General features: G+C 41.7%; 1 protein-coding gene across 7 annotated transcripts; it reads right to left on the bottom strand.

Annotated features, from left to right (window-relative positions):
* Positions 1-52: 52 nt before the first annotated feature.
* LOC108272836 (nucleolar transcription factor 1) lies at positions 53-16,829 on the bottom strand. Of its 7 annotated transcripts, none has more exons than XM_053684709.1 (12): positions 16,744-16,829; positions 11,357-11,439; positions 8,415-8,580; positions 6,479-6,586; positions 5,398-5,531; positions 4,647-4,700; positions 4,381-4,435; positions 3,866-4,108; positions 1,628-1,761; positions 1,278-1,346; positions 365-492; positions 53-256 (listed from the first exon to the last, which is right to left on the bottom strand). In XM_053684709.1, the coding sequence occupies exons 3-12, from the start codon at positions 8,458-8,460 to the stop codon at positions 193-195; spliced, it is 1,035 nt and encodes a 344-aa protein (XP_053540684.1). In that variant the 5' UTR covers positions 8,461-8,580; positions 11,357-11,439; positions 16,744-16,829; the 3' UTR covers positions 53-192. The 7 variants fall into 7 exon arrangements, with proteins under 7 accessions (XP_053540684.1, XP_053540685.1, XP_017337117.1 ...); XM_053684710.1 differs by having other exon boundaries at positions 8,415-8,577; XM_017481628.3 differs by lacking the exon at positions 11,357-11,439 and having other exon boundaries at positions 16,744-16,818.
* Positions 16,830-16,854: the final 25 nt, after the last annotated feature.

The raw sequence follows: 16,854 nt of genomic DNA, 5'->3' as shown, positions 1-16,854 counted from the left end.
AAGGAACATAACATGGATGACGTCATGAAAAACAAAACAGCTACGAAATATGCAGAATGTAAAAATAAAAAGTCTTTATTATGTTTGTAAACAATACGCACCAAAACCTGTCCTACAAAAATGATTTTAAAGAAATGTATGTAATTCACATTGCTGTTACAGCGGTAACCGTGTTTAAACATTCAGGACGGGTCATAAGCTCTTATTACGAGCAGCTGGAAGGGACTTCTTGCAGAAGGAACAGGTCCAGTCATCACTGCACACACACCAACAGATTAATTAAAGATTCAAGCTTTTTATAACGATGTCATTCTAAACATTACAATATTACTCGCTCTCCTGTTTCTCTGTGTGATTCTCTCACCTGATCATGTCGTCTCTTAAAGCTGGTGTGTGGCAGTGATGATGGAAGGCACGTGGACATTTGGCACAACACACCAGATCTCCTTCCCGGTTGCACTGAAAGCAGACGTCATCATTGTTCTGATCCAGCTAGGGTTAAACACACACACACACACACACACACACACACACACACACACACACACACACACACACACACACACACACACACACACACACACACACACACACACACACACACACACACACACAGACAGAGTGGAGGAAATAAGTATTCAGTAAATATATTTCCAATGAGGTTATTCACATGAAATTCTCACCAGACATCAGTATTAACTCGAGAAATCCAGAAATATAAAGAATTCACAACATTAAAGTCCATAAATGAAGTTATGTGTAATAAAGTGGAATGACACGGGAAAAAAGCACTGAACACGCTAAGAAAAAGGCAAGGCAAAAAAGAAAGAAAAGAAGATCTTAACTGCTTAATAACGTTAACCCCGCCCCAGTTTATTTATACCATAGGCTTCCTATAAGCAGACGATCACAATGATACAGCATCTACTGTGTTTTATTTACGGTCGATATGATATAATGATCTAATACCCTTACAATCCTGCCGTCCCTTTATTTTCCCTCTCTTTTAAAGTTAACGAATACTAAACGTCTCCTCACAGAAACCGCGAACGCATCAGCAATTACGCACGTTTTAAAACCCATTTATGTGGAGCGTCCACCCTGCGAGTCCGCCCTGCGAGCCCCCGTGTAAGTTGTTACCGTAGAAACGCTAACGTGTCGGATCAAGCGCACGGATATAAACCTGTGATTCGCAGCTGCACTACAGTCAGAGCTGCTGCTCTAGAAAATTAATCAACTGCTTCGGGTGTTATAAAAAAACTAACAGAAGGACGTACCATATGAAGATGGTCTCTCGTGCAGATGGGACACTTACAGTTCACCATATGAAGCTCCAACGTCCTCTCCTGGAATAAACATCAAACACGACAGTGATGAACATAATCATGAACGTAAAGCTTTTATATTCACCGTTATATACGTGGCCCCGAACAGGAAGTGAAAAAAAGTAAGGAGGTCAACTTTAATTAAAAACAGATGCCTTTTCTTAATAAAAGTCTCAATTGGCCACGCCTAGTATGATTAACGGTGGCCATGTTTCATTTAGATATGAATTATACGTTCAGATCTGGAACTGATTTGAAGTCTTAGATTCTGGTGTTCAGGTGAATTCCAGATCAGTCCTCACCATTATGAGCTTTCCAAGAGGGACCCCCTGGCATCTGATGTCCCGTCTCCAGTTTCCGTCGGCTTTGTACAGGTCGAGGAAGTCCTTGGGGGTGAGCCAGGCGTCATGCGTCCTGATGCATTTTCCATACGTCTCTAAAACACGGGAGCTAACGGTTACACCTTAAAGCGTGGACGTGATCAAAATGAATAAATAAATAAATAAAACTTCATACCACAGCACTGTTGGGATCTCAAACCTGATTGGTCAGAAGGCATTGGTTTTATATATATATATATATATATATATATATATATATATATATATATATATATATATATATATATATATATATATAGCACTTACAGGTTGTTGGGGGGTTTTTTTTTGGGGGGGGGGGGGGGGGGGCTCTTTAACTTGGTGAGAGAACGACCGTTTATAGCCGCTATAATGTAAGCGGGAACATTAAGCAAGAGATTCCACAACCATTAAGAGTAACTAAAGATTAATTTTTAAAAAAAAGCACTATGCGAGCTATTTAATAAATAAGAATTGTACTCATTGACAATTTTTTGTAATAAAGATGAATAAAACACTTCAGGATGAGCTGTTATTGGAAAATAATCAGTTCACACCACCCAGTCGCTGATTATTGTTCTGTAAGATCATGACACAGGGTGTTTTATTCCTTGTGTAGATCACAGTGATGTCCTATTATATGATTATGTACTGTATTACATCGGTATTCAATTACTGGAAATTGATTAATTCATTTGATGAATATTGGGAAAGCACCAGGGAAAGATGGCGTAACGTCTGAGATGCTGAAGTCAGGCGGAGAGCAGCTCTGGAAAATCCTCGCCAAGCGATTCACTCACTATCTGGATGAGGGAAACATCCCCTCACAATGGAAAGAGTCGAATACCATCCTGCTATACAAAAACGGCGAAAGAGAAGATCTGAAGAACTATCTTGTCTTGTCTCATGTGTACAAGCTGTTCACGAAGGTAATCCTGAACAGATTATCACAACATCTAGATGAACAGCAACCAAGAGAGCAAGCAGGCTTCCAGAAGAACTATAGAACGATAGATCACACATTCATCCTGACCCGATTGTTGAGCGAGCGAAAGAGTACGGGACGCCTCTGTGCGTCGCATTCGTAGTCTACGAGAAGGCCTTCGACAGTGTCGAGATAAATGCAGCGCTGAACTCGCTGGAGAGACAAGGGGTCGAGGCGCAGTACATCCAAATGCTCCAAGAGGCAAATACGACCGACCTAGCTCTGCTATCGTCACGCGTAAAAGCACCAGTCGAAAAAGGCGTGAAGCAAGGAGACGCCATGTCTCCGAAACTATTCACCGCCGGTCTCGAGCAGATCATCAGAGACGTCGACTGGCGTGAACATCGACGGCGAGCTACTGACCCACCTCCGTTTTACTGATGACATCGTGCTCATCGCCGAAACCACAGATCAGCTGCAGACCATGCTGACGGAGCACGACAGCAAAAGCTCTGCAATAGGCCTCAGAATGAACCACATGAAAACGAAGTACGTGCGGTCTGCAAATTTTCCAGGAGGCCAAATGGTGGTTGGCGGTGATGAAATAGAGGAGGTGGAGAAATACGTCTACCTGGGGCAGGAAGTGAACATGCGTCGAGACATGGAAAAGGAGATCTCGCGTAGAGTAAGGGCCAGATGGAAAGCCTTTAACAGCATAAGGGATGTGCTAAAGGGAAGACTGGATAAGACCACCCGCGCCAATCTCTTCAATGGCACAGTTTTGCCTGCGATGTTATACGGAAGCGAAACTTGGGCCACAATGACTAGAGAGGAGCAGAGGCTGGTAACAGCTCAAAGAGCCATGCAAAGACCCATGAGTATCATTGAGAGAGCACATCAGAAGCGAGGTGATCAGAGAGAGGTCTGGCGTGAGAGATGTCACCACGGAATATAAAAGGAACAAGCTCAGATGGGCTGGACACATCACGGTGGACCCGCAAAGTCGTCGAGTGGTATCCGCGCGAGCGGAAACGACCACTCGGAAGGCCTCCAAGACGGTGGATTGACGATATTAGAAGCGCAGTTGGAGTAACGTGGATGAGGAGGGCACGATCCACAGAGGAATGGAAGGTGTGCTGTGACCAGCGGTGCCGAATCAACACTCGACAGACTGGTCGTCGAGGTGATAAAGGTGATTACTGGAAAGGCACAATGTATTAAAAGGGCTGTTTTAAATGTTAAACACACACACACACCGTTAGCAAAGCGGTTCACATGCAGAACCCCTCTCCCTGATAAGCACTTGACTTTAAAAGAGTTGCCGCTGAACGTGCTCTCAGTGACCCGAACATCATCATCGTCGTCATCGTCATCATCGTCGTCGTCATCATCGTCGTCGTCGACGTCGTCATCATCATCATCATCATCGCAGTAAACGTCATCATCATCAGACTCCGAGCTCGAGTCTGAGGTGCTGTCAGACTTGGACGTGTGACTGTCTACAGGCACATAAAGACACGTGTGTGATTAGTCCTCAAATACACGCATTAATGACACAGAAGGTTTTATGACAGGACACAAACATAAAAATTTACATCTACATTTTAAAACTAATCTTATCTTCTAACAACGCGATATCAGACGACCTACAAAAAAAAAAAAGCTTTCAGTTGTAATGAGTTTTTTCAGTATTGGTTAAATGTGTATTTGTTTGTGTGTGTGTGTATGGGGAGGGGCAATGAAGTGAAGCAAATAAATAAGAGACACTAACTTTTGCCACGTCTGGTACCACTTCTGCACCTAATCAGCTTCTTCCTGCACGCTGGCTGAAAGAACATACACAAATAATACAAATTTCTCTCTTTTTTTTTTAAATGATGAAAATGTATGATAAATGATGACACAGCAGCGGCGCCAGGTGCAGAAAACTTAACCGCCATGTTCAAATGATCCGTGTTGTACGTGTTACTAAAAAACCTTTTTTTAAAAGAGGAAGAGGGTGAGAATGATTACGCAACACGATAAAAAGTGCCGTACCTCGTGATCCTGCGAGCGCTTCGTTCTAAACGACAGAGCGGAAAGAAAGCCGTCCTGCAAACAACACATTAAAGAGAACAATTAGAGCGACTTCACAGACAAACGATTAAAGAGGAGTCGTGTGCTATATACAGTATCTCACAAAAGTCAGTACACCCCTCACATTTGTGTAAATATTTGATGATATCTTTTCATGTGACAGCACTGAAGAAATGACACTGTGCTACAGTGTAAAGTAGTGAGTGCACGTCCACCAGCTCCGTGATGTCATCATGGAGGAGTGGAAGAGGACTCCAGTGGCAACCTGTGAAGCTCTGGTGAACTCCATGCCCAAGAGGGTTAAGGCAGTGCTGGAAAATAATGGTGGCCACACAAAATATTGACACTTTGGACTAATTATGGACATTTTCACTTATGGGTGTACTCACTTTTGTTGCCAACGGTTTAGACATTAATGGCAGTGTGTTGAGTTATTTTGAGGGGACAGCAAATTTACACTGTTACACAAGCTGTACACTCACTACTTTACATTGTAGCAAAGTGTCATTTCTTCAGTGTCGTCACATGAAAAGATATCATCAAATATTTACACAAATGTGAGGGGTGTACTCACTTTTGTGAGATACTGTATATAGTGGATGTTGTTGTGGGTTGTTCAGGCAGTCTTCGTCCGGAGAGTGTTTATGCGAGGAGTTGTGTGCTGTAGACGTGAGAGCGGATAGACGGAGAGTGCGAGGTCTTACATGTTTACCTGTATAAACGTTTGCAGCGGAATCTGATTGTAAAATATACTAATCTTCCACTTTTTGTTTTTCTCCTTTCCTCCAAACTTCTCGAACTCACTAGGGGTGAACCACCGGCCATCAGACAAGATGCACGGCTGTTCTACAGAGAAAGGCAGACGTACAGGAAGAGAGAAGTCTGTAGGTTAAACGTTGTATACCACATTTAGAAAATATATGATACATCCCCACATCGTGAACTGAAGACAAAACAGGTGATGCTGATGGAAACAATGTCCACAAATAATACTTTGCATATAGAGTAACGATTAAAGTTTGTGTAAATAAAACAGCACAAAAACATAAGTTATCGTCATAATAACAGCTTGTCCCGATGTCTTTCCTTCCTTTTATACCTGATATTTTCTGTTTACTAAAGAATGACACACTACAGCAGCTATGACCTTAATGAGAGAAAAAAGGAAAAATAAACCCCTCATAGGTCCTGAAGCTACAGCTTTATCTCAGACCGTTACAAATGGCTGATACTGGAGACTCCTTCCATAAATATTCCATTAACAACTCATTACTGAAACCATTTCAACCATCACATGCTTTTAATCCGTTTATGTGGAGCTTCTGCCACATAAGAACATGATTTTAATTACAGACAAAGACCCTGTTCACCTCCTTCCCCTTTCTTCTTCTTGAATGTGGCCTACTAAAGTCACTTTGGTTCAGCTTCTTTATGTGTGCACACTGATGGTTCACTTGTGGCACAATGGCCTGAGTGTGTATTTGTACGTGGCTTCGATAATACAGCGTAATTCCTGCGTGAAGACGAGTGCAAGATGGCACACACGTTGAGGCGGCACTAAACCGCAGCGGGAAAGCACGCTCGCAAACGTACAGCGAGCCGAGTCGAGTCGTACCGTGCAGTGGAAAAGAGCCATAATTAAGGTTTTGGACTAGTGTGGGTTTAAGGTAAGAAAAGAGTTAAAGACCTCAAACCCTCAATTGCTGCACTCTTTACTTGACAGAGATTCTCACTCTGAATAAATTTGTTTAGGCACTAAATAAATACAAATAATTAACTGTAGTAAAACTTACTTTTGCTAAGCCTATCTTTGTGTAGGATGCCTTCCTTATTTCCACATGTGACAGGAAACCTGGGTTTCATTTTGAGTTTCTCTCCCAGTTCCTGATGGACGGAGGGACCTGTAGAAAAAAAACATCATCATCATGATCAATGCAGCAGGACAACAAAGCCAAGTGATCACGTGCGCCTGGGTCACCTTTTAAAGCTCTAATTAGGGATTTAATCTCACAAAGCTTTGTGTTATCCTACAGATTATATGTCAAGCCATAATCTGGAACAGCAAGAAATGCTAAAACCTGTGTCTAAGTAGGCAAATAGTTTTAACTGCTGAAAAGACTAGCAGATACAACGTGTCTGAGCCCAATTAAATATTTGCAATAATGTTTCTAAATGACAACGCATCGATAATGAAAAGAGCTGCATGTGTGGTAACGGATTTGACCAATACAGAGACACGGGACCCTATAGAACGACTTTTTATTTGCAAGTTAAGCGCTCGTGTTCGCAGGTCAGAATGATGCCGAGCGACATAAAGCATAAGCGACTGCAATGCTTGGGATTTTTAGGCACGACTGGCCTTCCAGAGAGGTGACGTACTGTGTAGAGGAAGATAAAGAATAATGATTACAAATAAACAGATTTCAATAAATAAAAAAAAGGTCTCTACTTTCAGTCCTTACTAACAATCCAGGAGCCTGCCTGGGGCAGATTTCAGGACCACATACTTCATACTGAAACAAAGTTGAAGTTCACGCTCTTTCTGATGGAGAAGCCACGATGGTGCATGAGGACGTAAAGGGAAGCGTGTTCTCGGTCCATATGACACCCCAAAACCCACATGTGAATCATGTTTACTGTTAAAGATCTGATACTGTACAGCAGGGCACACCCCTGGGGGTGGGACATATACACTCTAGAGAATGTTTAATTGGATGAACACAAGACTGGTACAGAATGAGTCATTAATTTTTTGTTAAAAAAAAATTAATTCCCCAGAAGTGACAAACTATAAAATCAAGACAAGTATGTCCCTATAGCTTTGCATAAAATTATTATAATTATAATTATTATTCAACATATACGATCATATTGCTATCCATGACACTAAGGGACAGTTATAAAAAGCTCTGAAACGCATATTTTGATTCCAGGTACCCGTACTGAGTTTACACGGCTTACCCAGGTACTATGCGAACCGAACCGGGACATGTGGGCGTGGCTACAATTAGCACTGAGTTTCATTTCCCGGCAGTGACTGAAGTATTTTGTTTATTGTTATTATTATTATTATTATTTTGCTGTAGTCCGACAAAATTGCCTACTCTTTTCAAAATAACTTTTTTTTTTCAAAAGCAGAAGTGCTTTAACATCATTTTAAAAGCACGTTAATATGTTTTAATTATTTACCCGTAATAACTTTTACTTGTCGCTTCCGTTTCTTCGCGGTGAGCCGAGCCAAATCCGCCATCTTGTATAGGGGCGGGGTTTCAAATGGCTACCCATTCACTTCGTTTGCGCCCTAGATAGGGTACGACGTAACGGAGCTGAACGCACTACCTAGTGCCCTAAGGAGTAGTGTGGAAGGACATTAGAGACTCAGCCTCAGGAAACTACACCGCTGCTTGTGTTGTGTGTGATTTCAGCGTCGTCCTGTGAGGATGTTCGAGTTTAAACTAGTTTGTAGTTTGACTGAAGATTAAAGTCATCGTGAACATTTGCTCTTTATTTAATCGTAATTCCAATACCTCGCGCATTTCAGCAACTTATGAAATGTTTACTAATTTGTTCCCTTGGATTTCACCACTCGTGTTGATCAGGTTCCTACAGGAGAACCTCCAGGGAAGCTCCTCATGCTTTCATGGGGAAAGTGACGAGAAGACACCAAAGTACAAGCACACACACAACCCCCATCTCGTTCTAATAAAAACAGTTCTTGCACTGACTTACTTCTTCTGGGTCTTTTCCTCCTGCTCTTCCTAGAGCTCTGTCTCATCTTCTTCCACTTCCTCCCTCGATTGCTGAGCTTTAAAGGCCCTTCCTCACTCAGGAAGTCCGAGTCTTTATAACTCCCAGAATCTGCCCCCTCATCCGTGTCTGACTCCTTGCTCACCTTCTGAACAGAAACATCAAACTGGGATCAGTACTTTTAACAAGTTACAGTTTCACCACTGACTGCTACAAAGCACTGACACTGGAGACTCCTTCCAAAAAACTCACTATGTCAATCGTTAGTAATGTTGAATGTTCACAGTTCTGATTCCATTTACGGATACATGTGGGGAAAAAATGCTCTGTCTTATGTGGCTTTGTTAATAATACTGGTTAATGTAACACAATGACAATATGGTAGGTAGTCCGTTGTGAATATAGCATAAATAATGATGTAAATCTTTTCTAGCGTAAGGCATAAGGCGAGAACATAAAAGCAGCTCTAAAAATAGAATGGATTAAGAACTCTGCCAGAGCTGTATCTTCTTGCAGTTCTCAACTGGTTTCCCATTCATACTAAGCAGGGTTGAGTGTGGCCAGCACCTGGATGGGAGATGTTACATTTAAGGAATCTCAGATTATGTCCTCCGTCATGCCTTTTTACTTCTAACTCTTAGTTCTGTGCCATGTGTGTTTTACCGAGGAGTGTTCAGGCGCCTGGAGGAGTCTAAATGAACACACTGACACATGCCTTCCCGTTTATTTTGTCTAGAACAGGAGTATTTATACACATTGATAACAGCATTGCGTAGGCGGGTTTGTTTCTACTTTTGAAGGTGCAAGACAGATTTAGACAAAACACACAGCGCACTATGAAAATAAGTCTTTTCAAGATATAGAAAATACATGTGTCAGCTATAATAAAAGATGGCATTTGATCAGCTGATTCAAAGAGATAATTAAATGAATACATTCATCATAGGTATTTGACAGCACAGAGACACACAAACAGAAGCTATAACCCAGTATTCCCCGTATCTAAGGTGTCTTAATAGCAGTTCATAATATAAGAGAGTACATGATATAAGCATTCCCATCAGGAGACCTCCTGGGGAAAACTAAGGTTTCTGCTGAACGTGGTATTAGTGCGGCCAGCAGGGGGCGCTCACCGTGTGGACTGTGTGGGGCTCAATGCCCCAGTATAGTGAAGGGGACACTATACTGTAAAAACAGCACCAACGTTAAACTGAGGTCCTCTGTGGTCATTAAAAATCCCAAGACACTTATGGTAAAATTGTGTCCAGGTGAAATTCCCCCATTGGCCCTTCTCTATCATGGCCCCTTAATAATCCCCATCTCTGAATTGGCTACATCACTCTCTCATCTCCACTGGGTCAACACACTTGTGGTGGTAGAGAAGCCCCACCCCACCCCACCCCACTATGCAAAGCACAAATATAAGCACAGGACAATCTGTTCAACTTAAATGAATGATTATTTCACCACAACCTTGCAGCGGTTGCTTAATTATGTAAATGATACATTACCCTTTAAAAAATTATCCCACAAGCCCTCTGAATTGTGTCGAATAAATCTATTAAGTCTGTACCAGTAGGTTTCAGATATCATCATAAAGAGACGTTAAGACCAGGAAGGAAACACTTTCAGGTTGAGTGAGTGACTCTTGTTAGCATCATCTTCTCTTTTCTTTTTTTGCATCTTTCAAACACCCAGCTGCACTAACATCACAGTGCAGGAAAACCACATTTTAGACTCATTGGCTGGCATCATTTCCTGATTTAAAAAAAAGAAAACCCCATAATTCATTTCATGTTCAGAGTCTATTCTTAAGAACACATAAAAAAAGTATTGTAAAGAAGATTGCTTATTAATATCATGTACATCTCCGAGAAATAGTCATGTTTAAAATGCTAGCAAATTCTTTTTTCTGGTGCTGCGATTCGCCGAATGATGCAATGCAGGATGATAGGTGTAAATTATTATTTGTTTAAAGATCTTTTTTTTTTCAATTAGTCCTGCCCTTTAAACGCTAAATAAGATAGTTACATGTCTCCCAGAAGACAAAATACTAATAATTTACACCGATCATCCTGTTCAAAAGTTTACACCCCCCTGGATCTTAATGTATTTGTGTTGCCTTCTTGAGCATCAGTGAACGTTTGCACCTTGTGTAATAGTCGTGTACGAGTCCCTCAGTGTGAAAAGATGGATCTGAACATCATATAGTCACTGCTGGAAAGGGGTCAAATATGTAGGAAAAGCAGAGAATTTGCAGGATTTTTCTGAAGAACAGCGGACAGTTTAACTGCTCAGGACAAACAAGGGACTCATGAACTACTCTCTCAAAACATAAACACATCATGTCGCTGATCATCCAGGTAATGACACACAGGATTAATAATCAAGGGTGTGTGAACTTTTGAGCAGGGTAATTTTTGATAAATTCATCTGTATGTGTGTGTGTGTGTGTGTATATATATATAACATCTGTTACATGAAATAGATTATTCAGGACAGAACTAAATAAACAACAACATGGGAGGTTCATGATCCATCTTATATTGTTAACAGTATAAAGATTTATAAGGAGTATGCTAACTTTTGGTCACAATTACATAAACACACACACACACACACACACACACACACACACACACACACACACACACTCCAATATCTGCTCTAACAGATCATTTGTGTGTGACCCCTCTTTCCCAAATCGGAATAATGTAAGATTTTTCTTTTTTAAAAAGGCATATTCTAAGCTAACATTTTAAAACAGTGCCGTTTAGGATGTTTAATAAATAATGAATAAAAAGATAAAGATATCCATTCATTTTAAGTTTATTTTAAAAGATCCATTATTCTTTTTTGCAGGAAAATCCTTCTGCTAAAGCTACTCAAGACAGAAAGTGCTCCTTTGATTGTTTGAGACTTACAGTCAGTGTGTGTATCACAGCTGCAGGGTGAGGGCTGATCGCTGCCAGACTCCAGTACGATAAATAATGTCCAAAGAATCCAGCTGAAACATTCACAGACAGATATCGGTGGCTAGAAATGTTTATCAGAGCAGATACTCTGCAAGCTCTGAGCACTGCGAGTCAGAAATGAAAATGAAACTCCCTAACAGTCTGTGCTGACATTTGAATATTGGGCGTTTTTACGAGACATAAAAAACAAAACTGTTTAAACAAAAAGTCCCTCCCTCCCTCCCTCCCTCTCTCTACCATGGACCCATGTCCTCTTCTGTTCTTTTTGTCTTTTCCATTGTTGTCCTTTTCTATCTTTCACACAATCTTAAAGCAACGACTTCAGGCTTAACACAAGCACTGTGCTTCACTATTTGAGAAACGATTTGATTTAATTTTATTCAGCTGATCCAGGACCATGCATAACAGTAAAATCAACACATTTAATTAACATTCTATTTACAATGAACATCCACTGGTACAGTTAATACAACACTAATTGTATACATTTTTATTAACATGAAATGTTAATAAAAAAAACAAAAACACTTTTTAAAGAAACTTCTCAGGACCATGTTTTGCTAACCTCATAACATGATTAATAAGATGACAGACTAAGAAGAAAACACAGAAAAAAATCAGGGCGGGGAGGGTTCGCATGGGGTTGCAGTCAAACATGAGACGCACTGGTAAACCAAATGACTCATCCTGAACTGCATCAACATGCTGCAGCAACACTAGCCGAAGGCACTGAGATGAACGAGAACATCTGTGTCCCAGTGATTCCTAACACTGAGGTATGTTATTCAGTATCTACCATGAGTCATACATTAATGACTGTGAAAATAATAATAATAAAAAAAAATCAAAGTAGCTGAATGTAGAGTGAAGAAAGTTTAGTCTGGACACACAGACAGGTAAAATATAATGATATATTCAAGTTCTGTCACACCGCTGTGTGTTTTCAACTCTTATTGACCTCTCATGCAGTAGACATGATTTCCTCTCTCTGAAAAATGTCCTAACCTGCACAATGCTCCTTAAAATGACTCCAAAATCCTCAAATACTCCAGGAGACAGGTATTCTACCCAAAGGTGGGTGTTTAACATAACACACACACACACAGTTCAGAAGATTATATAAGCATTAAATTACGTTGCTTTATGCAGTAACTGTGCTATAATGCTATATCTCATACTGAATATATTAATAAATGGAAAAAAAAAAAAACCCCACTTTTCTCGTAACACTGATTAAGTACTTGTTGTGCACGAAAATCCAGGCACTGTAAATCTACAAATTTGAGATGTCCCCCTACAGTAAACGCCCGCCCCTTCCCAAATCTACATGTTGGAATCTGATTGGCTTGTATATTTTGTAACACAGTAACACTACTCATATTTTCCTGTGGCAAAACCACTTATACTTTGACTTTTGACTAGTCTGACCCCCTCCTCCCTTCCCCCCAAAACAAATCTGAAATCTTTGGGTTTTACTAGTAAACCGGACGATCGGGTTTGTGAAACAGGAGAATCGCTACTGGATCTTAAAGACGATGTGTAACTTCTGCTCAAAGATCTCACTCAGTCTGGCTCCCATCATGCCCAAGTTATTATCCTGCACACACACACACACACACATGCAGAAAAAGACAACAAAGAACATGTAAATCATTGATTATGGTGAAGTTTCCTGTAAGGAGATGTTTATTTGAAATTCATGGAAGGAGTCTCCAGTGTCAGAGGTAAAGGTGTAACTAAGTTTACGCTTTGCGCTTTCTCTGTAACATGAAAAGCTGCATTATTTTCATCTTATTAACTTCAAGAAAGAGAAAAAAAGAGCCTGGTGAGGGAACGACTGTTTCTAGATGATATAAACTATAATATAAGTGAGAACAGGAACTATCACTGGTATATTGCAGTGGCATAAGAGGAATAAAACACTCCAAGACACGGTCATATATAATGAATTTAAATATATATACAGTATCTCACAAAAGTGAGTACACCCCTCAGATTTTTGTAAAATTTTGGAGCTTCACAACCCCCAGATCTCTTGGACGGACAAGCAGGTTACCCAAAGGTCCTCGTACTGCCTAAGCAACTGCCTAAACGGCCCCTTTGGCATGTCTCCTGTTCTAGTCACGGTCCCTCCCGAATATCGTGACCCCAGCGAGGTGTTCAGTAAGGGGAAAGCAAGCGGTTTACCACCACACTGACCCTACGACCCTACACCATTGACCTCTTTCCCGGAGCCAGTCCACCTCGAGGTCGTGTATACCCTCTCTCCCAAGCTGAACACCAAGCCATTTAGGAACACATTCAGGAGGCCCTCCAACAAGGGTACATTAGACCCTCCATGTCCCCCACGTCCGCCGGGTTCTTCTTTGTGGAAAAGAAAGGAGGGGGCCTACGACCGTGTGTCAACTACCGGGAACTAAACCAAGTGACAGTCAAGTACCAGTATCACATGCCACTAGTTCCGGCAGCCCTTGAACAGTTAAGATCCGTGACCATTTTCACGAAGCTGGACCTGTGTAGCGCGTACAACCTGGTCCGCATCCGGTAGGGGGATGAGTGGAAGACGGCTTTTAGCACCACCTCTGGGCACTACGAATACTTGGTCATGCCGTATGGGCTCACTAATGCCCCCTTGGTGTTCTAGAGTCTAATTAATGATGTCCTGAGAGACATGTTAGGGAGGAGAGTCAACGCATACATCGACCACATCCTGGTGTATTCGGCATCCCTGGAAGAGCATATCAACCATGTCCGGCAGGTGTTGTTGCAACATCAACTTTATGTAAAGGTCGAGAAGTGTGAGTTCCACCAACACACAATCTCCTTCCTAGGATACATCATTAGCCAGAAGAGGGTGACCATGGACCAGCGCAAAATCCAAGCGGTGGTGGAATGGTCCACGCCTTTAACCGTCAGGGAGTTGCAACGGTACCTTGGCTTTGCGAACTTTTACCGATGGTTCATTCGAGACTTCAGTAAGATAACACAACCCCTGACGTCCCTCCTGTATGGCAACCCTAGGCGGCTCCTTTGGACCCCAACCGCCCAGGAGGCGCTGAAAAAGCTCCAGGGGTGAGCCCTTTGGGGGGAGCTCTGTCACGTTGTGGCGAACTCACAACTACAGTTCCCAGAATGCAGTGCCAACTACAAACATGGCCGACGAGAACTACAGTTCCCGGCCATGCACGCGCTCACGTTCGCCAGAGTACAGAGTGCTAACGCCTGCGCTTCATCATAGGTTATAAAGGGCCTCGTTAACTTCAGCGCCTCGCGAAGTAAATGCTCAGCAGCCTTAGCTCTGACGTTCACCAAACCTTTCTCTGCGTTTTGGAATTCTACGGTTTTTGGATTTATCGCCTGTATTTGGATTACGTTTCCCTGGCTAGCCCAGTCTGGATTGTTCGCCCGATCGCCTGACCTACTGCTGTCTTCCATGTTTCGTCTTCCACCTGATCCTCGCATTCAAGTCCTGTGTGTCCGAGCTTGCCTCCAAGAAGGTATCGTAACAGTATATATATACAGTATCTCACAAAAGTGAGTACACCCCTCACATTGTTGTAAATATTTGATGATATCTTTTCATGTGACGACACTGAAGAAATGACACTTTGCTACAATGTAAAGTAGTGAGTGTACAGCTTGTGTAACAGTGTAAATTTGCTGTCCCCTCAAAATAACTCAACACACTGCCATTAATGTCTAAACCGCTGGCAACAAAAGTGAGTACATCACTGAAAGCATCACTAGTACCAGGACTGCACATGTTGTAATTACAGTATTTAATATTCTATAATATTCCTGCGTTAATCACAGTGTAGATGAACACATGACTGACTTGTCTCTCTTGTTCACAGACTAAACGTATAACATTGACCAGACTATAGTTTGTCTCTCACATTACCTCCACCAGGTCATTAAGGCTTTGGCCATGACACAGTATATCCCTCTTCCAGTGTCCGTCTGTTACACCTCTACTCTGTGCACTTTCACTAGAACTCAATTACATGGAGCGTAACGTTAGCTGGTTTCACGGTTACAATGCCAGCTGCCTCATACAAACATGATATAGGACCGTCTTTCAGGAGCGTCGCCAAATTCCAGGTGTTTCCTCACTTTGTTTGAAAAGAATGATAGCATCGGTGACACACCGGCTTCAGAGCATAAATTATATGTTCGTCGTCATCCGCCTCGAATGCGAAGTATTTCCAAATTCCATACCACCTTTCCTCTCAACGAGTCGCGGCGGACCTAAACTTCTGTAGTGTTTCCCGTGTGCTTGTAGGCGTTCTTCTTCACCACTTGTGGACCGAGTAAAACACTTGCGCATATTTGCTGCCCCCATCAGGTCTGGAAGAATTGCAACCACGTTACCTACAGTACCACCGGTACTTACACTACTGAAGAAAAACAAGTACCGACACCTTTTAAGAATGTTGGTACCGACTTGGTACCGAAGTATCGGTTCTCGTGACATCCCTAGTTTCTCTGTAATTTACTGTACAACATTATAGAGAGGGCATGAGACAAAATGTCACTAAACCTTAAACCTTTATATGAGTGCACTATATTAAATGTATGAAATACTTTCCAAACCTGTTACATTTACATTTATGAATTTGGATGTAAAATCAGTGTACTTTAACACAAATAGTATTTTATAGTAAAAATTAGTCTTTACCAATACAATAACAAGATGACCAAGAGCTTTCAAGTGTCCTCTTATCATTCTGTAACCTGAGTGTGGTGATGTTTTGATTGTAGCCACAAGATTGTCTAACTCTTCATCTGTCAGGTGACTGTATGTTCCCCTCACTGTAAAGCCAAACTACTGCATTCTCCGTTCAAGTGTTCGTGTTGATACCAAACAGTTTTTAAATGCAAGGTACAGCCAGACCAACTTCAGTCAATCACCTAAGGTGCTGCTCAGACACGAGGAGTGTGGGACGTCCCGTTGGTGCAGACATTTCATTCACAACTGATGAGGGAAATCTTGTGTCCAGTCGGTTAGAAAGAACAGAAGACAGGTTTGAAAGACATTGCACTGCCTCTTGAAGCATATGTTCACGATGCGTGTGTGTGAACTAATCAATATCATGCTATTTGTGCAGATCAAATATAAATAATCCAGGTCCAGAGGCACGCGCTGCATGTCTTCCTGTAGTCGTGATAAAAGTCTCTCTAAAAGCAGCCTTAGCACTGTCTGTGAATATACACAAAATGTTCTGAAACTATCGAAACAATTTAAAGCCATCATTTAATTCCTCGCACCCAAGCCAAAATCCACAGAACAGACATGTCTTCTGTCATCCACTAACTATATATTGATGTTAAATCACCTGTAACTGTCCGGGATTTACCGCCTGATGGTTATCCACCTTTCTTCAACCGTCAACACAACAGCCATGAGTCGCAGGGGAGTGACGTCACCTCCCCTCTTCGACTGATTG

Source organism: Ictalurus punctatus, chromosome 12 (assembly GCF_001660625.3).
Source record: "Ictalurus punctatus breed USDA103 chromosome 12, Coco_2.0, whole genome shotgun sequence".
NCBI classification, from domain to species: Eukaryota; Metazoa; Chordata; class Actinopteri; order Siluriformes; family Ictaluridae; genus Ictalurus; species Ictalurus punctatus.
Note: the sequence above shows the minus strand (reverse complement) of the source record. Positions and strands in the feature narration are given on the sequence as shown.

Bases quoted from the DNA above. Each gene is read 5' to 3' on its own strand.
- LOC108272836 (XM_017481626.3), bottom strand. From the start codon at position 7,935: ATGGCGGATTTGGCTCGGCTCACCGCGAAGAAACGGAAGCGACAAGTA. The intron at 1,762-3,865 runs GTGTGTGTGTGT...CCCGTGTTTTAG, and splicing joins TGTGAACCGCTTTGCTAACG to AGACGTATGGAAAATGCATC. The intron at 493-1,277 runs GTACGTCCTTCT...GTTTAACCCTAG, and splicing joins CGAGAGACCATCTTCATATG to CTGGATCAGAACAATGATGA.